The sequence below is a fragment of the Carassius auratus genome, unplaced genomic scaffold (genome assembly GCF_003368295.1).
Source record: "Carassius auratus strain Wakin unplaced genomic scaffold, ASM336829v1 scaf_tig00011539, whole genome shotgun sequence".
Lineage (NCBI taxonomy): Eukaryota > Metazoa > Chordata > Actinopteri > Cypriniformes > Cyprinidae > Carassius > Carassius auratus.
Window position 1 is genome coordinate 49,754 of NW_020524215.1, and position 22,353 is coordinate 72,106.

Sequence of the window (22,353 nt, forward strand, 5' to 3'; positions counted from 1 at the left end):
ATTTTCTAGAAGGGAAATGATGGCTTAAATACAAATAGTGAGTGATGGAATGTATGCGGAGAGATGGTCCTTGAGAGATTGAGACACATTCCAGATGTCAGGCTTTTAGACTTCAATGTATATTTTCCTTCACTTTTATACTTTTCAAGTTGAGTGCATGTTTGGTTGTGCTCACATCCAATAAAAATGAGGTATGACCTCAAGCCTTCAAGTAATTCCAACATCTCATGGACATTTAGCTGCAAGGAATGGGGAATTAAAGGAAAGAAGTTTAACCATCCTTTTACACTGGTGATTGGGAAAGCCGTAGTGCTCCTTTGGTGCTCTGAGACATCGTCTTTGAGGTTTGCGGATTCAAACTCCGGGATTCTTTGTGTGCCCGTGCTTGTCCCACAGTTCGTGAAGTCTGCTGAGAGCTCCGTAATGGAAACCTCTTTCGATAACGTAGGGACTCTGAGCGCAGCAACAGCCGTGTGTATTGCACTTCCGGCATTATCATCTTTAGACACTCATCTGGTGGAGGAACACGGCCTTTTTGTGTCATGTTAACTGGTAAATCATATCCAACGATTGCCACTTTTGCACTGGGCTGCCAAGGCCGTAATTCCTTATTCATGATCTGTGCAGCAGAGCGAAGTGGTGGCAAGTGGCCTCCAAAACACCTGTGGACGAGTCGATCACGAAACTGACGCAACAGCTGGACTTCACGCTTAACGCACGATAGTCCCAACTCTCTCAGCTGTCGCCACAACGAGGCATTGAAGTAATCATACAGTATAGAATCTATAGCGTTCCAGGCTCTGATTTTGGCTGTATTTTCACTGGAAAGCCTACTCTTGGAGTCAGGCGTGCGCATGTTGAGACTAACATACAGAACGTCATTCAGATCCCAAGACAACAGGCGGCGTAGCAGCACCAAAGATTCATCAAAGTATTCCGCGATCATAACCAAGGAGAACACTCGCTCCATCTCTGTGGCAAATCGTCTCGCATACGCTGGCGCCTCTGAAGATGGCCGGTCTTTATCGCCGCCTAGGTCAAAGGTCAGTGTATTTCTCGCATACATTGAATCCTTCTCTTCTGGACGATAGTAGCTCCACGGGTGGTCCAGGAAAGTCTCTAAAGAGCCATTTGGAACACGTTTAAAGCTAAGACAGTACTGATTGAAGTAGGTAAACAGAGACTCAAACATTGCTCCCGGTTCCCGCAATATCGTGATGTAGATTGTGCTGTTGGGCATGAGGCGTCGTAGCTCAGTCCGGCTGAACCGTAAGTGACTGGTGATGATGTCAGGTGGTGTGGTGTGTGGATGAACGAAGTGGGCACTGAACGGTCGAGGGTAGCAGAACTGGTGGTCACAGGTGGTAATAGGCAACGCCACAGTGAGGTTGTTGCGTTCAGCAAAGCGGAAGAGGATGTTCTGCACAGTGGAGCTGGCGGTTTTGTGCGTCTTCAGGAAGGCTACACTGGTGTGTTTAGCAGAAGGTCCACCGCTGCCCCGGGTGGAGGAGGCCATAGAGATTGGACAGCCAAACCAGAATGCCTCCAATGTCCTGCAATCAGAGGGGAGAATTAATGCAGAAATCAAGAAAACACAGTAAGTTTTCAAAATCAATGATGAAAGATCAGAAAAATGGAAAGGCAAAAACAAAATTACCCTACTGATAAAACGTTTGCTGATTTCAGCAGGCCTGTCCTGGTCTGGTATGCTGGTTTTTGACATTTTGTGGATTTGGTCAAGTTGGTAAAACAGCTAAACCAGCCAGGATCAAGCCAGAATCAAATGGAATAGAATAAAAACAAATGGTGGCAGAAATGAGGAATGAGTAGTGATGCTCTGAAATTTTGGCGAACGCAAATATTTGGCCAAAATAGTTTTTGGACACCCAATGCCTAAAGCCAATTCACACTGCATTTTCAGTGATCGGTGACAGGAGGTTACACACACTTCAAGACCTAACATGCTAAATATCTAGACCTCTTGGCGATTTCCTGCTGTGTAAAATGAGTTTAGTCTGAAAAATACATCAGCGATGACCTACAGCCTACGCAGTGTGAATTTGATAATTCACACTGTGTAATTGTCACTCATGTGAATTAGCACCAATTTGCCTTTGATTTCGGATTTGTCGGGTATTTCGCAAAACAGTTGGCAGTGAAAATCAGGGCTAAAACCCTGCAGTGCGAGCTCAGCATGAGATGCATTTTGACTGTCAGTGTCTTCATGGAGCTACGAGAGCTACATCAGCTGAAGTATGTATCATTTTTGGCTGAACTGGTAAAAAAGAAAAACTTTTTTTTTTTTGTGCATCAATAGGAACGAGGTAGGGACAAATGGAAGGATCATTCTTCAAAGGCTCTTACAAGTTCAAGTGACCCCCATGGTGCAGAAGAAAGCTGACAGTACTGATTGCAATCAATGCTAGGAATATCTTCTTCTGAGACATCTCCGGGTTCTTTCACTGCAAAAGAGAAGAATGGTAATTTACAAAGGTATAGGTTTCTCATACATTTCACATGCATCCAGAACACCAAGTATGTTCTCTGGAGCAACATAAATTCAAGTGTTTTCTTACAAGCTGTATCTCAAATTGAAAAGTGCCTTTTTTTAAATGTTTTGGGTCATTCAAACAAACATGTTCAGAGACAAAGAGAACACACAAACCTAGAACCAGGACAGGACAGGTGTCACGTATTAGCATTCAGGCAGTATTGCCTATCTAAGGTTAACAAAGTTTTGGATATCTTCCATACGAGTCAGGGCCACCTCTTCTCTAGGATTCTAATTACAGTTATCTCACTTTCCCTTTCTCTCTCACCATATCAAGTGGCACTTTTACACAACCTGGCTTTACTGTGTATCCACTGACCAAGCCCTGATACTACTCTAGTTTAATTAGCATTACAAATGGTGTAAGCCATTTCGCTTCCGATGCCAATCACACCTCAACAAGAAGTTGAGTCCAACACCGACTAGCTGTCTTGGCCATTTTTCCAGCGGTAATATAAACCATCACCTATGGCATGAGCGTGTGGTCCCTTAAAGGACAAGTCACCGTCATGTATCAGCACATATGTAACTGCGTGTGTTTCGAATGATCCTGAAACATCTGGTTATTCATGAGAGCTGCTCAGATTATGTACAAGGAGGGAAGGTTTGGTAGAGGTATTGTGCTTTTCTGTGCAAGAAGAAAGAATTAATTAGAAGCAGAGGAAGACACGATTCACCCACACAACCATCCACCTACCTACGCACAAGTATGCAACACCACAGTGTGAGATAAAAGAAATTACATTATAAATGCCCAGATCTACAGTAGTTTCAGATTTGGTCATGAATTTTAAAAACGTTATGTGTATCGACCCTAGACTAGGGTAGAAAATCACATTCTCGATGACATCAAAGATAATTCTCTGCATAACTCACCAAACAAATCTTACTGTGTTCCTGTTTATTCCTACCACACTGCACTCTTCCCCAGTAACATTATAGCCCCTGTATGTGTATTGAATTGCACTGTATATATTAATAGTCTATCAATAAAGGTTTTTGCCAGTGGCTGATTACAACATCAATATCTAGATCATTGGATCCAAACCAGGGGGCATCAGCAAACTTTAAAGGGCCCTGAAGACTTGACTTGATTTTGATTCACATTTTTCTTGGAAGAACCAGGTTCCTTGGAAAAAAAAACTGGATATAAGAGGAAGAACAAACTTTAAATTGTGAACTTTAAACCTACAAAAGTCATGTAAACCAATCCCCCAACATCAGTGCCTTACTGATATTTACATTTGAACAGAACAATCATATAAAAAAATAAGAAGAAAAGGTTATTTTGAGTTGTCTTTGTTACACATAACATGTATAAACTATTATAATAACAATTAATTATGTATAATTACATGCAAGTAACCCTAAGCCAAATCCTAACCCTAACCATATAGCATTGGTATTTAATTAGCATTACTCACTACTTATACGTCTAATTACACCATAACAAGGACACCTTAATTAAAATAATGTGTAAACAAGGTTTGTGATTGGCACCTGTGTTTAAATGAAGAAACGTTAATATCCCTGGAACCTTTCCATTCCACCAAAGGTTCTTTAAAATGGACTAAAGGTTCTTAAAATGTCTTTCACACTAAGAAATAAAATAAGAACTGTTCACTGAAAAACCTAAAATGGTTCTCCAAACCCTTGTTTGAAACTTAACTTATTTTGCATATCCCTGCATCCATTTTCCAAAATCTAGTGTAAAACCTTCAAAAGAGGGTAGAAGCAAAGAATATACACATTTAACTATGAATTATATATTAAAAACATCATCTTCCTTGAAAATAAGACGTAATCCCTTCATTGGTACACTAAGACCAGTAATACCGCGACAGATTGATGATCATTCCCTGTCATTCAAGCCACACAAAGCCAGAGTTGAGGGGAAGGCAAGGAGATTAGAATCCGATCTGTGCTGTTTTGTTGCAATCAAGATGTGGCTTTTGGGGGAAAACAGAGAGTCAAGCTGTGATCGGACGGTGTTGAGTGGTGCTATTGTAGAAAGACGCTCTCTGGAGAAGGCGTCGAGTTACTGTGATACATCCAAGCTTGTGTGACCAATCCAGCAGTGACGTGAGAAACATCCAGCCAGGCATGCAAAGTGATAGACGTCTGGGATACGCTAGGGCAGATATACACTCTAAAAACAAATGTTCTGAAGTTATGACAAATTCAAATAAAACCATGTTCAACCAACAAACTACACTGGGACCAATTTTTGCATAAAAAAAGAATTATGCATATATGTATATCAATGTAATTAATGTGATTCTGCAGAGGCGGTCTTTCATTGCACTATTACGTCATAATGTGACAAAATCGATTCTGATCTTGGTTTAAATGAGGACGTTTTGAGCTCTGAGACCTACAGGGTATTTTTTATAGTGCAATGACCTCTTAAATGTTAACACATCAGGGAAAAATAGATTTCTCAATTCATGATCCCTTTCAAATCAACAGCTACTGTAGCACATGTTAAATGTGAATTAGTTCATATAAGGTATTACTTGTCACTGGCATTTTCACAGTCATTGGTTGATTGAAGGTTTAACACCATGCCACCTTCCTTGGCTTTTGTCATGGCGAGCGACGAGCTTTTAAAAGTTTACTTTGGATAAAAACCTGTGCACAGTCATGGCTCACATAGCCACCCAACACTTAGCCATAAGCGTTTCTCTTTAGCACAATGGTAACAACAAACATCACTGTAAAGTCTTAAATGTCAAACATAAAAGCAAACGCCAACAGGCTTTCCCTAAACACACACACACACACACACACACGTTTACTTAGCTATCTAAATGGAAACATTACATAGACTTCTATTGTTTTTATATACAGATAGCTATACACTTTTTTAACCTAAACCCACCCCTTCCCCTTCAGAACACTTTCTGCATTTTTTCAATTCCAAAAATACTTTGTTTACTTCATTTTTATACTAGTTTTAAAAATGAGGATGCCCCAAAATTGAGGATTTTGGCAATTCTGTCAGGTTGTACTTACTTTTGAGTACATATTTGTCCTCAACATATGGTCAGGTTGGAACACACACACACACACATGCACTCACACACTTATTTTAAATATTTATTCTCCATATCCAGTCTTATGCAAAGCAATGCTGGGATCTAGAACTGCACTGACCAATTTTCACAAGTTATTAAGACAATTCCATTAAGTTTATGTAAAATAATGTTTGCAATTTAAAAGATTTAATTAAATCAATAAATTAGAATTTTTAACTTTTTCAAGAATATATATATATATATATATAAAGAGTGTAGGAATACAGACATTTACGTATGTGGCTATTGCGTTGACATTTTCTACTTGCTTTTCTGCACGTGATGATTTCTGGAGGGCAGAAGGAACTGGAGGAATCACAGCATCTTTGCAGTTCATCAGTTTTGCACTCAGGGTTGACCACAGAAACAAAGAGTGTAGAAAAGACCTATAACCATACTTCATTCTGACAGGAACGAGGCTGTGAGGGATAGAGGAGTACAGTGCATTCAACGGTTGAGCAACATTCCAGTCGTTCAGCTGACAAAAGGCTTTTCCAAAAAATGCTTTGAAGGTGAAACCTACAGTACTGTATATACAGTAAACGTCACTGTAAAGAATGTAAGTCTATGTACATTTTTATGACATTTCACATATTTTTCTAAAGCATCTCACAAAAAATAGTGCCTTAGAAAACCCAGTTAGTACGGCAAAGACGACAAAGAAAAACTCCCACCAGGAACAAATCTATAGATTTCAACCACTGAATGTATTCCTCACAGAGCATTTTCAGCTGAAACCGTATGAACATTTTTCAGGGTCATTATTCAGGTCTTAAAATGTTAGAATCATCACTGAAGTGACTGCCCTGACACTTTTTTAAAGCATGGGTCAAGATGGATGCTGCTTTTTACTGAAGCAGCGTTCCTTTTAAAGATATCAGCTATAAACATGCAATGCTAAATAAGTCAAGCTGTAGATAAAAACACAAGATTATGGTGAATATATCATGTTTTTTAAGCATAATTTACCTTTAATTTCTTTCTCTTCAAATCATCCAACACATCTCCACAACTATGTTACTATTTTCTAACTTACAAAATACAGCTAAATAGACAAAAACATCTTGAACCTAAGTTTTTAACCAGCAGATTGAATTTAAACATGGCAAAATGTGCTAAATATAGTCGAGAGTACATAACATGTATAGTTTAAAAGTATATGTGGAGCATGTGGAGAATGGAAGTCAATGGCTACCAGCAACTCATGTAGGTTTGGGAAACAAAATTCATTTTTTGGTGAACTACCCCCGTTAACACACAAATTCTGTTGTTGCCATTTAAAATACTGATTATTCAAATCATCTGAAGCTCCTGAACTTTAAAAGATCATTTGCAATTCAATTCTGAATGAGGCTCAACCCGGCTCTGAATAGAGCTTAAAGTTACTAAACCCAAAACACTCTTCCAATGGACAACCTGTTGAGATATATTCTCCACAAACACATTACTAAGAATGGGTTCGTTTACATTTAGATTTAGTTTTGTTTTTCAAAGGTGTCACCTAATCCAACGATTTGACAATATGTTAAACGTCTCTAGTTCCTGTTTAAGATGAGGAAGCTAGTTTGGGTACTGGACAGGACTTCAGAAGAAATAAATGTCTGAGGGAACTGCAACAGAATCCTCAGAGTTTTTCACACCACAAAGCACTTCTAGAGTATTTTATTGTATTCACAGTTCAGTAAAGCATGAAATATCCCCTCTCTCTCGGTCGGCACATCTGATGTGGCATTATTGTCTAAATCCCCCCAAAAGAATCAATCTGGGAAATGAAGCTAGAAAAAGAGCCTCAGCAAACCCCATCCATCTACATCCACATCTAAACACATACTCGCAACTAGAAGTTAATAACTTTTTTTAAATTAACTCTTTATATTTAGGTATATGAGCAGATATTTGACTTTAAGAGCCTTTTCTGAATCTATATTTCCTCTGTGCTATTTCAATGTAGATTTTTTGAGCAAAGTCAAATTATTTTGTTGGAAATATGATGTTCACTGTTAAAGGTTTCAATGGGTTTTTACAGTAACTTACTGGTTAAACCGTTGCTAGCAAGTTACTGTAATTAAGATTTACTGTACCATAAATTTATTTCAGTTTTACACTAATTACATGGTACCGTAATCACGTAATACAGTGCAATTACTGTAATAAAATCCAGTACACTACTGTAATTCATTCATTTGAATATAGATTTTATGGTTTATATTTTTATCATACATTACTATAGTGCTGACATTCAATTCTAACAGACACAATTATTACAAAATATACAATTTGTTATTTAAAACATTTCATTAAAAATACAGTCTTTCATTGCTGGGACACTGACGGCATCTTCACCATTTCTCCTGTCTTATCATTTCTGCAGAGCATTATGTTGTATCCTCTGGATGTATCCTCACAAAGAATATGAATGCAACAGGAAAATAATGGGGATAAATATAAGCAGCCAGAGAATACATAGACGAGGTATATTAAAAACCCAGCCGCTGATCCTAAACGTATAGGCCAGGGAAATGTGTTCCCTGAAAAACTAGAAGAATTACACATTTTAAAAAGCAAACCCCATATCATATGCTTCATTGCAGTGGCTTTTAAAACACACACACCTTGAGAAATGATTGGTTTTAGTTTGTTGTTTTCACAGCACTTAATGACCATCTCCAGCAGCTCTGTCAGCGTCCTCTTCACATCGCATGTTTATACCTCACAGAGTGTCCACCGTCCCATCATCCACCCGCCAGTTGCCCCAAATACCCAGAGAGAAGAGCAGATTAGACACACAGACGTCTCTTTACTTCTCAACACTAATTCCTGCTCTAAGCTGACGTTTACTCATGTTCTTGACTTGTACGATTGCAGTTTAAAAGGGACCATTTACAGTTGTGCACCAATCACAGTCCGTCCTTCATTTTTAAATAACAACGCATTTGTCAACTAACCAGCTGTGCTAGTTTACAGTTGCAAAAGAACAGAACAAATAGCATTGATGTAACCGTCTTGCAAAGCAAGCATTTTGATATATATTTGAAATACATATTCGACCTATTGATTTAGAAAATGCAGCAAACTCCATCTCTGCAGCTTTAACATGCATTTGTGAATGAAACGCTTTGGGTCCACTTTTAAGTCCATCCACAAAGTACAAGTAACACTTCACGTTATGTACAATTGAATTAAAAATTTTTTTTTTTCAAGTTTACTTGCATGTCATGCTACCACTAACCAACATCAGAGAACCACAAACATGAGAATATGTCTTTGCAACTCGAAAAAAATTACCTCATTCTGACTTGCTATATGTTTAGGTGCAACTCTGAAACTTAATTAATTCTGAAATCAAAGCAGATTATGCAGATTTGCACAAAGATATTTCATTGACTTGCTAAATGTCTCCAGTCGCTCCTAATTATGTAGCACAAAACAGCTAAACAAACTATCTGTTTTCTAGCATCAGTGACAATGAATAGAGAACGAGGATAATTATTCATAAAGTGCGTGATTAACTACTTGAACTCTAGAAACACTTAAAAGAGGTGCGCCTTTCCAAATCAGTTTCCAGCATCCAGTACAGGATTTGATGTGTCCTGCACAGAACGAATGAGGCGGCAAGAGCATCCCAACAGGTCATGGGTTCAAATCCCATGGCTTTCGTCTAACTAAATCCCCGCAGACTAAAACATCCCGAGAGGCAAACAGATCTGATCCTCTAGCGCCAGATGAGCCAAGCGCAAGATTGAATTATTGTGAGAGATGTAACAATCAGAGCAAAGCTGTCCGGCCCTCACTAGCGCCAGTTTATGGACTCGAGCAGATGGCACCACCTCTGGTGTAACGCTGCGGGGAGATAAATCAAAGAGATCAGGGTGTGTGTGTGTGTGTGTGAGGAACAATGAGTGAAAAATGGGAACATTACATCCAGAAACATTGTGCTGCTTGACAGCGCATTAGAAGCTCATAGTCACGCATTATTTAATAATAAAAAAACTTCAGTGCTTAAGGGGCGATAGAGCTTCCTTTAAATGTGCTGTAAGTGTTTGCATTCACAAACATGTCTTGATTAGGTTTACAGGAACTAAAAGAGAAGCAGGGTCAAGGGTTTCGTAAACGGAGGATTGTGAACCGATGAAGAGCTAATTGAGTATCTTGACGGATATCGCTTGTTTGTCATTTCAGAGTGAAGCACAGCACTGCGTTCATTTACATGTGAGCCGCTTGTGATCCAGTGTTTACAGCGTCTCGAGAGTTAAATATGTGTTTGTGAATGCAACGCTGTTTTATTTACTCATTCACATGAGTTTCCACCATTTCTATGGACGGACGTTTACAGCACTTCATTGTCGTTTCTCCAAAATAAAAACTTTAGGTTTGAAATGTTAAAAGTTCAAGGGTTTGAACGTTTAGAAGTGAAGAATTTAAAACATAAATATTAGTATTGTATATTGTAGCATGAAATATTGTTTTTTTTATTATATAGTACAATTGTAATGTAAAATGTATGCATTTCTCTTCATTTTTATAATTAGCATTAAAAGTATCATTATTATTTTTATTATTATTATTATTATTGTCATTACTACTACTACTTATTTTGGTTGGGTTCCTAAAACACCAGAGCCTGTGGTGGACAAATATCACAAGTGAAAAGAGGATTGAGTCCACTTTAAATTCCAGCTAGAAAGTCAATAATACAAGAACATTAAACAAATGATGATAATATTTATGCTTACTAATAAATCATGTGACCATTAACTGACATTAAAGAACTCTGAACAATTGTGTTGTTAAATTATTGAAATATCACATAACGCAAAATATCAAGGGAACTGCCAAAAAAGTTTGAGAACCCCTATTTTACACTAATACTAACAGTTAGTCAGTTTAAGTCTGCCTACAGCACTTGTAAAGTGGCAGATAAATAGAGAGATAAACAGATGCAGCATCCAGAACAGAAAAAGAGGAAAAGAAGACCTGAAGGGAGCATCAGTGATGAAAGAGGCATGGAGCGGTCGCTGATATCCACTTACACTCCTGCTGTTTGAGCAGCGAGAGACACCCTCACTCACCCGCGGGGGTCAACTGCACCGCTCTGTGTCTGCCTCCGTGTGTTTATGGGGTTAATGGATCAGCTGCTGGGAAGGAGCATCTGTAACAGACCAACAGCCAAAGGCCCTTTCTAAAGAGCATTTCATTAATCCTTCAGCGGCCATCCACCGCGAGTCTGAGAATAAAATCAATCGATAAAACAAGTGTTTAGGTATGTTTTTGTAAGTGCATGGGTATGTTTGAAATGACGTACTGTGTGCTTGTTTTGCTCAGTGTTCAGCTTTTTTATATGCATCTGAATTAAACAAAAAGCAAAAATCTGCAGTATACGACTGAAAATCCCACAATGCAAAGTGCTCCACCTTTCAATGCTATACAAATGACTTAAAAAATAGATATGCAGATTTTAACATCTTTGACTCAATCAGTCGAACCAAAAATAAGGACATTTTACACATAATAATATTAATAATAACTATATATATATATATATATATATATATATATATAGAGAGAGAGAGAGAGAGAGAGAGAGATGTATAATATTGTAAAAATAAAGTGTAATTATAAAAATATAAATATTTATCATTAAATAATACATTTTTATTACAGGTTTAAATTACTTGTTTGTGAATATATATATATATATATATATATATATATATATATATATATATATATATATATATATATAAAATAACGAACTAAATAATTCACTATAAATTAACCATCAAAGTATGTTGGAAATTCAATGCATGAGAGCATTTGTGCACAAAATTGATTTAATTAAATTAATAGTAATAATAATTGTTAATACAAAATTTAGAAAATGCAGTATTTTAGGAATAAATTAATCTAATAATAATAATTTTTTTTTTTTTTTTTTAGATAACATAACTAGCACCCTATAAATTAAACATCAATCATATTAAAGTCATGCAAGAAATCCTATGCATGACAGCCAGAAAAAGCCCTGGCTGAAAACCAGCTCCATTTTCCCCACACTTAAACCAACAGCTCAGCCTCCGATGCCTTCATTCGAGCACATCTGAAGTTTTCTGAGAAAACAAGGAAAGACTGTAGAGATTCCCTTCTCCATTCACAGAGATGACAGGATGAAAAACACTGCTTTGAAACACAATATCACAGAGAGCACAAAAGCGGCTAATTTCAGTCCGCTGTAACACGGAGATCAAAGTGGAGCCATTTGATACAACAACTGAAGTTTGTCAATGGCAGAAGAGGTTTATCTGTGTTTCACCAAAGAACCAGAAAGTGTTGAAAAGGTTCATGGGAGTTCATACCTTAATATATTCAATAATTACCTCATTAATGATGTTTACTATCGGGAGATCGTTAGCTTAGCTAAATGTCAAGCTGTGTTCACTATAATGGACCAATTGAAACTATATTTACATTGCATGCTGACAGTGACTAACAATAAATAAAGAAAATTGGCCTTTTGACATGCATTTTTCAGGTTAAAATATGTAGTAGTGGACAAAATGATAAAAATACACTACGGTGTAAAAGGAAATATTGGAAATATTGTTTGGAAATATTTTTTTTATGTTTTTAAAAGAAGCCTCTTATGCTTACCACAGTTGCATTTATTTGATAAAAAATACAGTAAAAATATTATTTAAAAATAGCGGTGTTCTATTGTAATTTATTGTAAAATGTATTTTCAGCATCATTACTCCAGTTTTCAGTCACATGATACTTCATAAAACTTTATAATATGCTGATTTACTGATCAAGAAACATTTCTGATTATTATCAATAACGAAAATGATTGTGAATTATCGTGAAAAGCTCAAAAGAGCAGCATTTATTTGAAAAATAAATATTTTGCAACATTAATGTATTTTACTGTCATAAGTCTTAAGTCTTTCTTTCCCATACTGTGTCTGTCCCATAAAATAATAACTATTATAAACCGGACATTTATTTTAATTCTTTACACTTTCCCAATCACTATTTTAATTAAAAAAGAAATAATAATAATAATAATAATACACTTAATTAATTTTTTTCTGGATGTTCAAATGATTGATACAGTTTTAAAATCGCGAAAGAGATTTGTGTTTCCTGAGTTTAATGATGCAGACTAGGGATGCACGATATTGGATTTTGGCCGATATTCGATATGCCGATATTTTCTAAATAATTTTGGCCGATGCCGATACCGATATCGATATATATACAAACATATACTGATATATTTACAAATATATACTGATATATTTAAACTTTAATTTTACTGAAGAGAAATCCATGTATCTCTTCTGTACTGATTCTACCATAAATTTATTATTTTACAAATGTAGACAGACATTCACATCTGAAAAACAGGTCAATTATTTCACTTGGAGAATATCGGTTTGGCTCATCGGCAGAAATATTCATATCGGCCGATACCGATAATGGTCATTTTAAGCTTTTATCGGCCGATACCGATGTTGTGCCGATATTATCGTGCATCCCTAATGCAGACTGCAATATAATTTTTTTTTTTTGGGGGGGGGGGGTCTCTTATTACTCTTATTACTCATTTTTCAGTAGCTTGAGATCCAGATGTAAATTTATGTCCATTATCAAAAACGGTAACATCTGTATAAATTGTAACAATCTCATTTTTATTAGAGGTGCACGATAAATATCGGCCGATAATTAATGCGCATTTCATCAGTAAAGCCAGTTCTCTAATCAATCTGTTGTTTACTGCGTAAATCAATGCTGATAATGAACGTGGATTTGCGCAGCTTGTCAGTTAACAACGGCTCTGTGCACCTGATGGAAATTACCACTGATTAGAGAACCAGCTTTACTGACGAGATGCGCATTAATTATCGGCCGATATTTATCGATATTCATCCCTAATTTTTATATGTTGAAATGTAATGATTCTGTAATCTGTTTTAGTTTTATTTAAAATTAACCATTGGTCTTCCATAGTTGCTTACATCTAGATCATGATAATTATCGTTATCATTTAATAGCTCAGCCGTATGTAGGTGGATGAGATTCATTTTAATATACAAGCAGCTCCCTGATACAGCCAAACAGACATTAAGAGTCAAGCAGAAGAAAACGAGGATGAGAGTGAGACACAGCATCCTCAGAGGGAAATTAACGTAAGGGTCACGGAAAAGGTTGCGAGTTTAATGAGTGCTGCACATTACTCTGACAAACACGCAAGCAGCAGACAGATGCATGCAAGCAAAACAACACACACTTTCCCAATCTCACTTTTCTCCAGAGCAGTGGAGAAGCCACCGGTAAATATTAAATCAGATTCTCACTTTAAATGCCGACACATACCACCACAGCAGAAACCATGTCCACAACTCACTTTACCTCCTCAAGATACACGTGAGAATTATCAGGAGCAACACAACTCTGGTATCACATTGACTGACATCATAGCAATGAAGGATTATATTGACCTGATGTTTAGATTAACACCAATTGAAGAGTCTATTAATATTGAAATGGAGTCAAATAATTGATCTCATCCGAACACACACTCTCCTGTTGACTTTCAAGGAGAGCATCAATCAGACTCTCACAACAAAGCTCTTTCCAGATCGATTACTGTAGTAATGTGATATTCAAGCATCAAGACGGTAATAACGTTTAGTCTAATCAAGTCAAACAGCAACATCAAAGCACTTTGGTAAGTTGTCATTGAAAAAAAGCATTACAAAAAATGGCATAGAAACTATTTATACTTATAAATTGCTAGTAAGATTTACAATTACAAAGAAATGGCAATTAACACATTGCCAACATATGCTATCTATTTTGGGAAGAGTTGTTTATATGGAGGCAAAAACAGGTCAAAATACATTTTAATGTAAATTTAATTTGGCAAATAAAATGTACACTATCTGTTCATGAACCAGAGTTTCGTACATCCAAGATGTAGATGAATTTGTTTCTTCATCAGATTTGGAGAAATGTAGCATTGCATCACTTGCTCAACAGTGGATCCTCTGCAGTGAATGGGTGCCGTCAGAATGAGAGTCCAAACAGCTGATAGAAACTTCACAGTAATCCACACTTATGGCTAAAATACAAGTAAAAAATATGCTTTCTCCAGTAAAAAACTCCCATCTCCTGTTGTCTCTCACATCAAATCCACCCATATATTTGTTTTGAGCTGTTTTGGACTGTTTTCACTTGTAAACGATGCTTGATCTGTCAATATTTTTCACTGCAGTACACATTATCATGGATTATGGACTTGCATTTTGTCTAGAAGCAATGGTTTGAAGTTAATCAAACTTATTAATGGTGGATTTTTCCCCCACAACCACATAGCTTTTGGCTTTCCAAGAGATGTTAACTGAGGGACTGGAGTGTTGAGGATAATTGTGATGTTTTTATCAGCTGTTTGGTCTCGTTCTGACGGCACCCATTCACTGCAGATCATCCACTGGTGAACAAGTGATGCAATGCTACATTTCTCCAGATCTGTTCTGATCAAGAAACAAACTCATCTACATCTAGGATGTTCTGAGAGTGGGTATATTTTCAGCAAATGTTCATTTTTTTTCATCTTTAATAATCATACACACTCACTGCTGCTGAAACGAGTGTTTCAGGTTCAGACTCGTCTTCATCTAACATGCACAAGGAACTGGGCTGGTAATATAAGTCCGCTGAAAGTCACTGGGATTTCGACCTGGCTCAGGCAAGACCTCTGGAGACCAGGCTACTCTGGTGCCATGTCACTATCTGTTGTGTATTGAGTGCTGGAATCAAATCATGAGTTAACTCATTAGCATTCCTGTAAAGGAACACCTGTAAGGCACACCCAAAGGAAATTGTATGCTTTCACAATCACAGCAAGTCTAACTGGTATTGAGTAAAACAACTTTAAACGAGCTGAAAAAGTTCATCTTGTTCTTCCTTCATTTTTTTGTTAACAGATGCCTGCAGATGACTATAGCTGGGAGCACTTCGATCACAGCATGAAGCCACGTTAGCAGTCTGACAAAGACACTGAATGCACCTGATGTGTTTTTTTTTTTTTTTTTGATGTTTTATGCCATGAAGTTATTCCTCAAAAACATGCAGTGTACCGCGGGCAACACAGTGAAATGCTTACAGGTTAAAACAACTCTTTCTTTCCTGGTTAGTTAATAACTCTTTTTCTCTTCTTATAAACTCTACAATTATATACATATAAATCTGGTTCCTTTTAGTTCAAACTGTATATAATTTAATAATCACCTCTTTTATTTAATCATTTTATTACCTCTTTGTAATTCCTATTTGTTCCATCTACATTTGTTGTATTTCCTACATTTGTTCTGGTTCTAAAAACAATGTGTTGTTTTCTTTAGGAGGAAATAGGAACATCCAGACTTACAGGCCAAGCTAAACCGCATGAAGCAGACCAGATCATGTGCTAAAGACTGATCATTCAGTGCCATCTGAATTGCATATCACACAGTGACAGGTCCGTCTCACACTTGACAGGTTCGTTTTAATGTTAAACGAGAAGTTGCTTGTTAAAAGCATTCGAGGACAGCATAGCCTTCCATTTTTTCATTTTCAACAAACTCTTGTAAAGCATTGGTATTTATCTGACTACTGAATCATTAAATCACTATAACAGCTTTAAATAATAATTTAAAAACTTTTTTAACACATATACACAAGCCTTTTTTAAGATACCCCAGTGCTAAATTAAAAATTTTATGCACATTTCATGCTAAAACTGGAACAAACATCATTATAGTCATTCATTCGAATCATCTAGCTGATGAAACCGGCTGGTCAAACACATCCTCACTGGGGAATCTGTCATTTAAAACTGATTTACAGCATGCAGATCAATATGCATAAATCAGCAGGTCTTCACTGTAAATCAGAGAGATGAATGAGGGGACGCCGACGCGACGCGTTTGCTTTCAGCTGCAAAATGCATCATAAATGCAACATAAACCTAATATCATACTGTGTTAGGAGACAGGTGTGCTGTCAGTCCAGACCACTGAGGGTGATGAAGGAATACCAGCCCGTTGTTTTCTCACCCACCTCTGACTGATAGCAGGATGCAGTCTGTGATCCGCGCTCGTCCGCGGTTATTCGCGCTCCGGGTCGAAGGACGTGACGCGCTCGAGACGCTGTGCTGCTCGGTGGGTCATCTCAGCTGATATCGGCTGCTGCTGTCTGTCATCAGAGCTTCACGCGACTGGCTGCTCCGAGCACTGACGCACGCGCGTGGAAGATGCACGCATCGAGAGGCGGAGAGTCGAGGATACAGGGTCTGCAATTAACTTCTTACCTGCTGATCGAGATTATATACCGTTTTTACCAGCCATGAGAAAATATCTCGCATTATCTCGACAAAACCGTTTCGTCTCAATGACAAAAATAACTAAGATGTTTTCCTTGCATATTCCTGGTTATTTGTAGGCTACATCCGAGTATAATGTGTTACTGTTATGTAAATACATGGATATCCTCCTGTCATCCAGCTATGGAGTGTTGTGCTCTGTAGAGGACATTATTTTATATCTTTAATCTGGATGTCCTTTAAGAGATTTCTGCATGACCACTCTCTCTCCTTGGGCTTTAAAAATGGCTAATTTATTGGTCAAATTCAATGTTTTGTAATGACAGTTTTAATCTGACTAATTTTACAATTGTTTGTCATAAATCAACATCTCAGGAAATTGTTATGGGGTTTGGAATCAAATGAATGTGTTTTTGATTTCATAGATGTCCACTGTAGAGGACGACCGGACTAAAACATGTTTGTTACACACGCAACAAATGAAAAGGGAAAGAAATTATATTTCAATATACCCCTATGAAATATTAGATTTTATAATGAAAATTGGCAATTATTACTCCCATTATTACACTTCTTTTTTGTTACATGTTGCAAAAAAAAAAAAAAAAAAAAAAAAAAAAAATAGTTATATGAAATCATTCTGTACTAACATTCAAAACATAGTTGAGAATCATCTTTAGACAAAGTCTGGTCAAAAAAAATAGTTTGGACTGTTTTTGCCTTTTCATGTCTATTCATGTCTGTGAACACAAACATAAATGTTTGATAAGCTCCTGGATAGTGATTTTAAAAGCCAAGCTCAAAAATGACATAAAACTTGTGCTTTATTCAAAGTCATCTTAATCATAATCCAGTAGTTTTGTGTAATGAACAGAAGAAATGAAATCCATCTGTTACTCACCCTTATGTCATTCCAGACTCAAAAAAATGATGTTTTTCATCTACATAGTAGTCAGTGTGTCACTAACCTGCCATGCAACATTTCTTTACATTTCTATGAAAGAGCACCTGTTAGAAAAAACAAACCAAAAAACCCCTAATGTCATTAAAAGATAATAGCCTTTTGTTAATTTTCAACTGCAGTAAAAGTTGTTTGATGTCAGTCAATCATTTATCATTATTTTTTATTTTATTTTAAAAGGCAAATCACATTTTTCACTCATTCCAGCAGGAAGAAACCTGGTTATGGTTCTTCTTCTTATTGTTCATTGAGGAGCATCCTGAGGTTAAGTGTCTTTATCATGAAAACACAATCAAGTAGCCTACGTATCACAGTTTCCTTGACTTTGATGTATCACTTTTTTCCATTGACTTTTCTTTAATCATAAATCAATATTATCGTCATAAATATTATTAGGAGAATAAAAGTTAAACTAAAATGGCGCAGAAAAGAACCATGATCTGATGTTACATTTTGGAGTCTGATTTACTCTTCTTGTAAGTAGGTTTTGCAGCATTGCAATTATTGTTTTTTACCTAATTTGCAAGTTGTTTTGAATAACAACATCTACTAAATGTAGATTTAATGTAAATCTAATGTAAAATATTCTGGCTAAGGATGAAGCAAGTCAGACAGAGTTTATATATGTGTATGTGGTTTGGCACATCGTCAACATTCAGATATCAAACCATTTATTTAGGAAGCATGTGTCATTATACAACAGGTTTGTGAAGTGAGCGTGATTATATTACCATAGAAGATCATCTGATTACAGAGCAATAAGAAATGATAAAAGACTGCCTTTGTTTGGGACCTCTGATATTAAATTTCCTTCTGTTTTCACGCGTAATTCTTAAGGGAAGGTAACAGATCTTATTTTCCACTAGATTTACTTCCTTGTGAAAAAATAAATAAATAAATACTGACCCAAATATTTGTAATTGTATTGGAAAAATGCAATTATTGACCATTTCTACTAGAACTAAAGAGGTGCTTCCAGGTTTATGGATAGTTGTGGGCAAGTTCCTCCATGTTATTATATATGATATACAGTAATATTATTTAATATTTTCTATATATTACATAAGCACAAATACTGAAACCGAAATAAAAATGAGCAAAAAAACAACAACACTTAAATAAAATGAAAAAATATACAAATAAGAACCAATTGAAAAAATAAGTTAAAAATTGTAAAAGTCTCTCAGTGATGCTAAAATTTGCTTTGATGGTTATTAAAGTTTTTTATATAGTTTCTAGTGTCTGCATTGAGCTATTGCTTTGCAGTTGTTAAGGTATGTGTTTTACCATGTTATTAAGTTTATATATATATATATTAATTGGCTCCTCACCTCCTATGGTTTCCGCTGTATTTCTTATCCTCTTTCTACTCATTTTCTCTCCCTCTATTTCTGTGCATTTGTCCTTGTGGGATCAAGTATCTCAGCACACACAGAGCCCTGTTAACAACAATGAGGGCTGGGTGAGACTCTGTGTGTGTGTGTGTGTGTGTGTGTGTGTTTGAGTGCGGGATGTCAGAAGAAAAGGCCTTGTGTATGAGTGCTGGGTGAGATTGTAGGATGACGGTGAGACTGGAAACTAGTTAAAGACGAGGAGATGAAGACAGGAGATGTTTCAGACCTATCTTTGATGCATGTGAACCTCTAAGAAATCTGCAAGTGATCAGACAGGTGCGCGAGTCATGAATCTGTGACTCGGTCCCGTCTCATACTCCACCCATCCACATCTGCCACTGCTTCTCACAGGATTTACTGAATAAACTGTGGGGAAATGGTTTAATTCAATACTATATGGATTCCAAAATACTTTATTGTGATTGTCTAATGACAGCATTTTGGGATTAAAACAAGAGACAAAGAAAAAGAGAAAAACAGTGTCTGGCTTTAATCCAGAGTTGATGCTGCATTGTATATTAAGCTTACATTAAAGTTGGCATCTCAACTCTATAGTAATATGAGGTAATATGGTATACCAAATGTTAAATATATGTATTGTGCAATATTCTGGATGTGCATCTTGTTTCATTTCCTCAAGTAAATGATGCAAGGATGAGATTTGAGGACAGAGGGATCAAAACAATACCTATTTATGAAAACGCATATCTTTATTTCATGCATTTTACTCTGGCTATATCATGCACATTTCAGCTAAAGCACTAGATCGTTTGGGTATAATGCATGTAAAAATACAGCAACAGAGTAGTGTGATATTAAGTTATTACGAATGCAGTCACACTCCTGCATTATGCAGCGTAATATCAATCCTCCTTCACTGTCGCAGCACAGTTTGTACCAGACACACAGTGCAGCTTCGCTTTCCCATTGCATCAATAAAACACTTATATCACTCTCAGATGAGATGGACTGGAGATGAAAAATGGAAATCTAGATTAAGACCAGCAGCCGATCTTCATAATGAAGGCCAGCCTGATTTCAGCCACAACTCACATCCAGCCTGGGCCATTCAAACCAGTTTATCCATGAAAACACCCCACACATCATCCACTTCAGCTCAGCCACACACACTCAGGTCGATTTCAGCTATGGGTCCTGAAGTACTTCAAGCTATAGTGAATGGATTGGGTGCTCTTTGACACAACGGAGCAGTTCATGACGTGAAAACAAACCACTATAGAGTCACGACTGGATTTTGCTCTGCTGATAAGGAAATCATTTTGGTGGCATATAATTAACTCTGACCTGGTTTTTACTGATCTTTCATCAGTATTTATCATCATCAAACTTATTGCAGTCCAATTTTTAAAAACAACATACTGTACAGTGAGTATAGAAAGAATCAAAGAATCACATTTTGTTGCTTTGCAGTCTGAAATGAAAATGGACACTGTTTTAGTTTTATCCAGCTGTATTTACTCGGTGCAACTTATAACATCCAAGTGAAACATATCAGAAAAAAAAATCTAAATAAAAAAACCCAGGCGTGACTCTTTTCTATTCTCACTGTACAAGACCATATGCAAGAACTAAGATACGAAATAATCATTAAATCACTGAATGAGATTGACTTTGACATATGTTTATCTACCAAAACAGCACACCAAGATTCATTTTCAGCCCCTCATTAGTACATAACCTCATCATGCTGGCATGCTGTCCAAGGATTAAGTGTAAGAAATAATACACTTCTATTCTGAGGTAGGCTACGTTCAGGTAGGCTAAGTTCATTTAAATAAATAAATAAATCATAATCTATGTAATGTATTGAAAATGGAATTCATATCTCTATTAGGCCAACAGTATGTTAATTTCCTATCAAAACTGTTAACGGTTAGAAGCGTGCTTAAGTTACTGCGAGTCGTAGATGTGAATCGTATTATTATGAACAAATAATTATGGACAGTGTTTTCTCTACTTCCTGTTGGCCTTCTGTAGCTAATCATAGCTCCATGTAGCTGTTTTTATTTTATATTTTTTCTCTATAATCTTTCTTACTATCACTGTCTGTTTGTTTGTTTTTTTAATTGTAAAATATAACTTAATTCACACCATATTTCTGATATTACCGATCAATCTTATCAGATTAACTTTGATCGTTCACTCTTCCGTGACTGCAGCACACCTGCAAAGCGTTAGCACTCGTTAGCTTGTCATTAGCGTTTTCTTTTCTCCTCTCCTCTCCTCTCTCACGCTGCAGTTTTCCACAAGTTCGTCAAACAACCGCAGTAAGAATATTTCATCAAGCACGGTGAGTAATGGCTTCTCCTACAATTGTTATTTGCACCTCTTGCCACATGTACAGTTTATCTATCTCTGTCGCTGATGAGGGATTCACATGTGATAAATGCAGGGAAACAGTTAGGCTGACAGAGAAGATTTCAGAATTAGAGACACGCATCCAAACTTTAATTGAGGACAGTAAGAATGTTAGGGCTCTAGATATGGCTTTGGATGCGTCTAGCTCAGGGACTCCTGTACATTGTCCGGTTCCAGCAGAGCCCCTGCAGCAGGGCAACTGGGTGACGGTGAGGCAGCGTAGTCGTGGGTCAAAACACCGCTCTTCTGTTCCGATCAAAACATTAAACAGGTTCTCCCCACTCAGTGATGCACCCACTGAGAAACCTGATGAAAGTGCTCTAGTTATTGGTGATTCTATTGTACGGAACGTGAATATAGAGACACCAGCCACCATAGTCAAATGTTTACCGGGAGCCAGAGCGCCTGACATCTTGGCAAATTTAAAAGTGCTGGCTAATGCTAAACGTAAATACAGTAAGATTGTTATTCATGCCGGCGCTAATGATGTTCGACTTCGCCAGTCGGAGATCACTAAAAATAACTTTAAAGAGGTGTGTGAACTTGCAAGCACGATGTCAGACACTGTAATATGCTCTGGTCCCCTCCCTGCTTACTGTGGTGACGAGATGCATAGCAGATTGTCATCA

General features: G+C 36.9%; 1 protein-coding gene across 1 annotated transcript; it reads right to left on the reverse strand.

Moving 5' to 3' along the window:
- Positions 1-70: 70 nt before the first annotated feature.
- LOC113073172 (galactose-3-O-sulfotransferase 3-like) lies at positions 71-16,989 on the reverse strand. The gene is made up of 3 exons (XM_026246049.1): positions 16,729-16,989; positions 2,365-2,462; positions 71-1,553 (listed from the first exon to the last, which is right to left on the reverse strand). Exons 2-3 carry the CDS (start codon positions 2,445-2,447, stop codon positions 284-286), a joined length of 1,353 nt encoding a protein of 450 aa, XP_026101834.1. The 5' UTR covers positions 2,448-2,462; positions 16,729-16,989; the 3' UTR covers positions 71-283.
- Between the last annotated feature and the right edge of the window lie 5,364 nt (positions 16,990-22,353).